The sequence below is a fragment of the Teleopsis dalmanni genome, chromosome 2, assembly GCF_002237135.1.
Source record: "Teleopsis dalmanni isolate 2A chromosome 2, ASM223713v2, whole genome shotgun sequence".
NCBI classification, from domain to species: Eukaryota; Metazoa; Arthropoda; class Insecta; order Diptera; family Diopsidae; genus Teleopsis; species Teleopsis dalmanni.
This window is the reverse complement of record NC_051847.1, coordinates 21,154,613-21,163,403: the sequence shown is the minus strand read 5'-3', so window position 1 is coordinate 21,163,403 and position 8,791 is coordinate 21,154,613. Positions and strand designations below refer to the sequence as shown.

At 28.8% G+C, this 8,791-nt stretch overlaps 1 protein-coding gene across 1 annotated transcript in view; it reads right to left on the bottom strand.

The window, feature by feature from the left end:
• Window positions 1-3,686: 3,686 nt before the first annotated feature.
• The window catches only part of LOC119674085 (coiled-coil domain-containing protein 173-like), a 12,342-nt gene continuing 7,237 nt past the window's right edge, over window positions 3,687-8,791 (bottom strand). The window contains exons 3-10 of the mRNA XM_038085210.1: window positions 8,373-8,749; window positions 6,612-6,664; window positions 6,377-6,553; window positions 6,100-6,319; window positions 5,296-5,435; window positions 4,145-4,238; window positions 3,944-4,072; window positions 3,687-3,878 (exon numbers count right to left, since the gene is read on the bottom strand). Of these exons, the coding sequence (XP_037941138.1) occupies window positions 3,720-3,878; window positions 3,944-4,072; window positions 4,145-4,238; window positions 5,296-5,435; window positions 6,100-6,319; window positions 6,377-6,553; window positions 6,612-6,664; window positions 8,373-8,749 (1,349 nt within the window). The 3' untranslated portion in view covers window positions 3,687-3,719. The remainder of the gene's footprint in view (window positions 3,879-3,943; window positions 4,073-4,144; window positions 4,239-5,295; window positions 5,436-6,099; window positions 6,320-6,376; window positions 6,554-6,611; window positions 6,665-8,372; window positions 8,750-8,791) is intronic.

Sequence of the window (8,791 nt, the reverse complement as noted above, 5' to 3'; positions counted from 1 at the left end):
TGTTGATGATTAAAATAAACTGAACTGCATGATTGCGGAATCGATTTCAAATTTATATAGCTTATAAGTTTTTTAGTGATTTTTGTGCCGCAAAAATAAAAACATGTATTATCTTTAAAATGTATGACTTTGAAAGACTAATAAAAAGTCTATTTATATAAAATTGCTTACATAGTTTCATAAGTATTGAAGTATATAAATAGCATATCTAAATACAGTTCTCTTTAGTTTCGTGAGAAATCTTGATGAACACACATCGATTTGATCGATTTTCTTTATTAAATAGTCTTACAAAATCACAATTTTCATGTCTTCATGTATCTCGTATAAACAGATTCGTAAATCTGAGATACATCTTTATTTATGATATTTCGTAAAGCATAAAACTTTTGTATTTGACTTGTGCATCAATCAATTAAATGGAATTTGTTCTTAAATGTTTTTTCCAAAAATGAGAATATTATACGTCGTTTGCTATGCTATATTTGGACTTTTGTACTTAACTGGACAAATAAGCACCATTAAATATACAATTTCTCACACGAAATTGATCCTGTGTCCATGTAATAATATAGTCAAGAGGTTCGATGACTCGCCTTACCAGTTCTTAGGAATGAATGGAAAAGATTTCAACGGCAATGTGGGGACTTCACCAGTAATCAGGGAAGAAAGTTATGGAGCAAGAGGTTTAGTACCTAGAGGACTAGGTTTAGCTAAGCGATGAACATGGTGTAGGCAGATTAAAGATAAATGAATGAGGTGAGATTCTTTTGAGCACTATCTAATCTGAGAGCAGTCACTAGCTGAACGGAGCGATATGCAGATCTTAGATTAGTCATCGAATAATCAGCGAAGCTTGTGAGGAATACATAAATAAGTCAAAGAGAAGCGTGGGACTCTGTAGAAACTCCCCGGCTAAGAAAGAGTAAAAGTATCCAATTGCACTAACTCGGAAAAACCTCAACATAAGATGATGTAAATTGAAATTTTGATTAATAAAATTTTATATTGTACTGTAAGTAAAAGATTTTAGAGCTACAGCAATGTCAAGGCTAATATTTAAATGTTGAATATAGCATATGGACTGAAGGAAGCATTAACATAGAAAATATATATTGAATTAATAATATAAATAACTAAATTGAATTATTATTAGTAAACAAATCCATTTATATGCAATGTTATAAATTCCCTTATGGTACGGTAAGCGACAATGGCGTTTAATTATATATACTTCAATTGCTCTTATCAGTTAACATAATATAGTTATATATGTAATGTATAGAAATTGATACCTTATTCACAGTTCCTTCAAAATCAGTTGATTCACTTTTGTTTATAACGCATGAGTATTTAAAATAATATGTACTGCAAACACGCAAGAAAGTTAAGTGAATATTAACAATTTATTTGTATTTAATGGACATTCTAAACCTAATTAATTTTTACATTGGCTATTACAGAAGTACTTTTAATTAACAATTTTTTCAGTTGATTAAAAATGTTATACGAAAAAGGTAATACTCTCAAGAATTTCCTGCAGTTAACATTTTCTTATTGGTCGATACTGGCTGGTTTAAATTCTTACTATTTTGATAGCAAAACGCTTAAATATAAACGAAATACATTTACTCGGTATTTTAGTGTGATATGCAATATCACAGCAATAGCTGCTTTACCAATTTGTGTTTGGCAACAAATCATACAAATTGATGGAAACTACTGGACTCTACTTATAAAAGGAACATATGCTGCTAGCTTGACTACATACTGTAATGCAGTGCTACTCGGCGTTCTATGGAGATGCAAGAGGGAACCAATCGAACAGAGACTACACAAGCGAATGCGACGTTTGTATCTGAAACACTTGCGATATCTCCCAATTGACAAAGAATATAAACGGCATTTAGATGCGATGTTCTATATGGCATATTTCTTGATGGTCTTTACTTATATCAGCTCCGTTATATGTACTTACATTAGTATCAAACTTAAAACTTGGTATCTACCATTATTGGTATTTATGTTTTGTAACTGCGATAATGTTTTATACTTTACATTATTTATATATTTTCTGAAACTGATGAACATTCACATTGGTTTCTGTCGTATAAAAGAACGATTTCAACAATTGATTGAATTAAAGGAAAAAATGATTGAAATTGATACGCAACATCCGCGTCACCGAACGACGTCACAACTACCCAACTTGAAGAATTGCTTTAGTTTTGAGATTAGACGCCTCATGCACTTACATTGGGAACTTCTTTGCTTAGCTAAAGAATTTAATGCAGTTTATGAATTTAATATAATCGTCATACGTTTGAGTTGCTTATTTTGGACTGTTATTGTGCTTTTCATCTCAATTTTCTACATCGTCGTGAAAGTTTGTATCAATGGCGAGAGTCTACTTTTTATCTTTTTTTTCCTAAGCACAGTTGCTAAGCTGTACTTTATCGATTGGATAAGTGAATTAACTTCTGAGTCTAGTATGCAACTGGCAAATATTTTACATGATTTCAATGTAATTACTGAGACAGATTCGAATTTATATAGAACGGTAAACACATAAGATATTTATAGTCGATTAATTATATTCATTTGTGATTGTTTTTCTAGTGTGAAGAATTTGTACTTCAAATTAATTGTTTTCCTTTAAAAATAGGTTTATGTGGATTCTACAAGCTTAATAAGGAAGCCTTCTTCAATACAATCTCAGCGATACTATTTTACATAACAGTTTTAATGCAGTTTTATTTAATTTTGGACTATCACGAAGACACAACGGAGACTTATTGTTAAAATTTCAATTACTACTTCAATTTTATTCAAATTAATATTTTAATGTTCTTTCTTAAAACAAATACAATAAAACACAAATTGCAATTTTTTCAATATAAATAAATAAATGTACTAAATTTGAACATTCTATTAAAATAATTTAATGCCATTATATTAAGAAGAGTATATATTGCGGTTATAAAGCTTTTTATATATATATATACCATGTTACATGTACTCGTACGAGTATGTATATTAATTTATATGTATTCACTTTCTGACTTTAAGGAGCCAATAATTTGCATAAACATGGTTCATCGTGTTTCTCGATAAATGGAGGCACTTACGATTTTTAGCCTGAGGCTCTATTTTGTTGTATTGCACATGTCTTGTCACTTTTAATACAAAATTATGAATATTTTAAAATTACTTCATAACTCCAAAGAACTTAGAATAAAAATAAAAGTAAAAGGTTTCTGGGGCTGACGTTGTTTTAAAATTCTTTCAATTAATTTGATATAATGTTATTTCATATAAAAGTTAATATATTATTTAATATATAAAGTTTTTATTAGCTCTAAATCTTTTATTTATATTGATCTTATTAAAGTCAAAAAAAATTTCAAGTTAAAAAACTAGCAGCAAATCAAACAAGTAAGTAACTTAGTTAACTCAGTTTTTGGAGACCCCTTCTTAAGTCTTTCAAAAGTAACAAAATAGTGTATTCAATTACACAAACAATTCTTAACTGTTAAGTATAAGTATAAATTATATACTCAAGCACACGTGTATATCAGAAGCATGAAGGTTAGCTCAGAAAAAATCCTCATTACGAAATTTCTAGTTATATAGTATATTTTCTCCCATCAAAACATCGTTTTAAAAAATTATTGGCTCCATTATTTTAAACATCTTGACAATCATTATTTAATTTTCGATTAACGTACATTTCTGTTGTATGGAGTTTTTAATCTCTGTTGTAATACACAACCAGTTCCAAAAAGCTTCCTTTCAAAATCTTCTTCTTTCTGTTTTTTATCTTCCTTCTGCTTCAAAGTATAAGCCAAATATTTTTTATGCCATTCACGATTTCTTATCTAGAAAAATAAAACATTTATATATAAATAACACTGCTTTTCTAAAAATATCTTATAAAATAGACCTTTTCGATGCCTGTCTGCTCTAAATCTTTTCGTAACTCATTTCGCAGTCTATCCATATTACAAATTTCTTCAGATTTTTTGTCGGTTCTTTCAAGCTCTAAGTTTTCTTGATTTGCCAATATTTGTTGCTGAAGCGAAAGTCTAGTTATTTCAAAAATATATATATATATATATTTATCCTATTGGATTTATATTTTTACCTCTAATAAACGTTTTTGATGCAATTTCTTTTCTTCAGTAAGAATTTTGGCCCGCTCCTTATACGCTTTATCGAAACAAAGGGCACGTAAATTACTAAATATAAATATTTTATTAAATTGTATTACTATAAATATTTTTTTTCAAAAAAGTGCATAGTCACAGAGAATAAATAATATTTCATAATAATATTATAAATTACTGTTAAAAATTTTATGAAAGAACTTTATGTTTATAGAAAAGAAAATAAAATATTGCTCAATACATATATGTATATATATATACTAAATCTATACTAAATCTATACTAAAATACTTAATATTGAACTGATTTTGTGATTTAAAATTGAAGACTACCTCGTCAAAAAACAAAGCTAACTTTTTTTATTGATAATCTACACATAGGGCAAGAACTATTAGACTTACTTTCAGACACCTGCGCCACGCCTTTTTCATATTAAATTAACATGTTGCCATTTTTAAATTTAATTTGAAACTATTTTCGTGTAAATTTTTAATTATATGAAATAATAACAAAAAAATTTAGTTTTGTAAAATTTTTAAATAAACATCCAAAATCTATAAAAAATGGTCACTTTTAATTGTCTATATCTCTGAAACCTTAGAAGAGGGCTCAATATAATTGATATAATTCACAATATAATTGATATATTTTTTAATATTAAGAAATTATTTAAAAAAAAGCGGTGTTTGCTGTGGTAAAGTGGAAACTATAAAACCCCACTTTCAAGGGTGTTGCGGCACGCTTAAAATGAATTTTCTTTCCACTTTGGTACTAAAAAATGAAATATCTAATCTAGTCAGCAAAAAATATGTTTCGTACACAAAAAAAGGGCTACCCTAGTGTATACAGACAAAACATGTCACCAGCATTAGATTATTTAATGCAAATTAGTTAAAGTTAAACCCCAAAGAAAAAAATTTCATATGTAACATTTACCTATTAAAGTCCTACTTAAGTTCTATAATATTAATCACTTAAAACCGTAGACTTTTAAACTATCGTAGGTGGTTTTTTGAAGTTTTAAATATTCTCTTACTATTCAAATAATAATATGGAAGCTAGTAAATATTTAATTTATATACACATATTATGCTAGTAAGTATCGGTCAAAAATTTCAGATATACTTACTCTTCTTCGAGTTCATATTGCAGTGACTCCTTTTCTGTTTTATATCTATGTTTTGTTTCTTCAACAGAATTTAAATTTATTCCCTGATTGGTATTTTCAATTATTTTAAGTAATTTCTTCTGGTGTATACGCTGTAGTTCCTTTTTTCATAAAAAAGTAAAAATAAGATTATTCATATTATGAGCTTTTCAGAAGGTTTGCTTATTGTTAAATACGGTACAAACAATCATCATATCTTATTAATGACTACAAATAAATCAGTAAATACTACAGCAATGTTTATAAGTCATAATTTTTTTTTATAAATATTTATTTACAACGTATCATGATTTTATTCTATACAAATTATACCCGTATTTGACTCAATACATTTACTATAAGTCAAGACTTTGGTTATTGTTTAATTAGTGATCCCAAACCATTCACAGCGTTTTATCTTTATAACTTCTGAATTTCAACTAGCATACTATACTCAGTTTCCAATAAAGAAAAATCTCTCCTAGACATGTCAATGCCTCCACAATGAATATAGCCTTCCGTCTTCATATCATAAATACATGGACTCCTACCGTAACGGAGATAACAACAGTGAGACCGACTAAAGGTAAGGAATTCTTACTGAATTTATTAGATAAAATACGAGTATGACCTGTTTTCTTGCTCAGGTATACACACAATTTCAAGCCCTATTGTTTTATGGTTCCGTCCCATAGATGTGCTGGAATACTTTCATCTTGACCTGTGTTCGATTAAACATCCCTTCCTATACCTTTTTTTATACCTTTCTTAGCCTCCTTTACTGGCCCCATCCCACTCGATGGTGCAGTGTCCGGTCACAGTAACAATAACGCACACACTTACCTTCTCATTTTCTAGTTTATCAATAGCCTTTTGCCACAATTCATCAATTTGTTTTTGTCTTTGTCTCAACAGTTTCTTCTCTTCAATTTGATAAAGTTGTGCCCTTTTCACTTCCAATATATTTTGTTTACTTTGCCAATGTCTCATTTCCTCACAATTTTCGCTGTTAAAAAATTTAAAAAATGTAAAATTAATTTTAATAAATTACCTTTTAACTTACATTGCTCTCTGTCTCTCCTTCGACTTTTTGAATTCCTCTTCAGCTAATTCTCGTTCAATTTTCTTTATACCAATCCACTCTAGACGCTTCTCTGAGTTTTCCCTAATACGTTCCTGTAGATAGAATGCTAACTCTTCATTATATTGCAGATTTTCACATTGTAGTATAAAACGTAGTCTGGAATAGACTACGTAATAGATCTATTTTCTGGATATTAATTAAAATCAATACTGACTTTTCCTTTCGTTTTTCCAAATTGTGTTCCAATTCTTTTAAACGTTTATCGACCTAACAATAATTTTGGATTAAATTATTTTGAATATCTCATCAACGAATCAAAAATGCTTGCCATTGATTGAATTTTTAGTTTTAAATTCCTTTGGTCTGTGCGGCCTAAAAATTCTATAATCTCCATTACGTTCACTAACTTATTTTACCAACCACATTTTATTTATATGAAGCGAAACTGGAGTTTTCCTTAAAGAAATTAACAAGTAACCAAGGTATCGAGCAAGCCATAGTAATCAACGATGGTTGCCACTCTCAACAAAATAAAATTTTTTACAAATAAACTTAAAATAAAATAAAAATTATAAACTAAAAAAATAACTTTCTACAGATACAAGTATTTTTTATACAAATATGATTATGAATTTTTTTCTTTCTTTATAATCAATAAATATTGTTAATTTGTTTAAAGTTCTTTCATAAATCCATTTCATCTCTTCTTGTTATTGCTTGAAGTACTATGGGAAAGCACTTCGTTTACTGAAATACCCCTTTTATCTGAGGTATTTCAGATTTATCTGAGTATATCGTCAATTATCTGATACATATCAAGTATAAATTTCAAATATTATATGTCATATTACAAGATCTGGGCTTGGGTTGTTCTATGAGCTTTACTCATAGTATCTGCTAACTAGTCATTATACTGTATATAAAAATATGTAAGTAAATGAGGAATACTATTAAAAATGTATATGACTTCTTCGTTACAAATAAAAACAAATTGAAACCAAATAACTTCCAGCGAGATGACAAAGTGTAAATCATGCTGCAGATTGTCAGATTCCTTCCAGAAGGAATAATTGAGGATATTGATCTCCAAGTGTTAATATATAGACGATATTGTACATATAACAAGGTCACCATAACGCAGATAATAGTCAATAACTTAAAAGAATACTGCATTATATAATTATTTATATATATTATATATATGTTATATTGATAAATATAGCTGATTCCAAAATTATTGTATTTTAAAGGCATACAAGGCGATATAGAAAAAGTGAGAGTTAGCACTTGATTGATGAATAAATATAAGTAGTGAAAACATAAATAAATAGATACTCAATAAAAGAAGTTAGTAGTTCTAGTACCAACCCCAAATCCTCTAAGTTACACTCGGATATTGACAGATGATCACTGTTTGAAACAGGTTAACATAGCGACACTAACTTAGCGACAATAAACAACTTAACAACACCTACGAGAATAATGATTCTTACAGGATATTGACTTATAAAACGATATCAAGCTAGGCTAGACGTGCGCTATGTAAATGAGGGTTGCTTAAGTATATGATTAGAATTCGATACTCCTTTTAACTGCACTTACCTATCTATATCTTTCATATTAATTTGAATGCTATAAAAACAGAAACAAGACTTCTATGAACCAATAAACGTAGTTAAGATAGACGAGAGATTAAGTTTTAGATGATTAAATGTTTTTATATATCTATATATATGTAGAAAATAATTAATGCGATCTTGTTTCATGTAATTCTCACAGTGTGTGTGTGTTATATGAGTTATACTATTTAGTTAATACTTACGAACCTAAATTGTAGACATTTAATACTTTAAATGATAAATAATTTTTAACTTCCCTAAAATATTGAAAACTAAATCTTCTGATCGGTAATTATTTCATTTCCTTATTTTATTTATTAAGATTTAACTAAATCATAAACTTTTCTTCTGAGAACCTTGCCAGATCCAGTTTTGGGCAATTCATTTAAAAAGAACACACCACCCTTTATTTGGTAAATTGCAGCCATGTTTTCTGCAACATATTCCTCCACCTTAGCTACAGTAAGGCGCTCTCCTTCTATATTATTAGTACGTACAACTGCACAAGCAATAAAATTGGTAGTCACAAGATCTGGTTTGCCGAAAACACAAACTTCCAGTACCCCAGGCACTTGCATGATCACTTCTTCAATTTGTTGTGGATAGATTTGAAAATTCCGTGATTTAAAAACGTCATTATCACGAGAACAGACATGTAAAAACCCATCTTCGTCAAAATAGCCAATGTCGCTAGTTATCAACCAACCATTGGACAAACTCTTCTCAGTAACCTCTTTATTGCGATAGTAACCCAGCCAAGCATATGGTGTGCGTA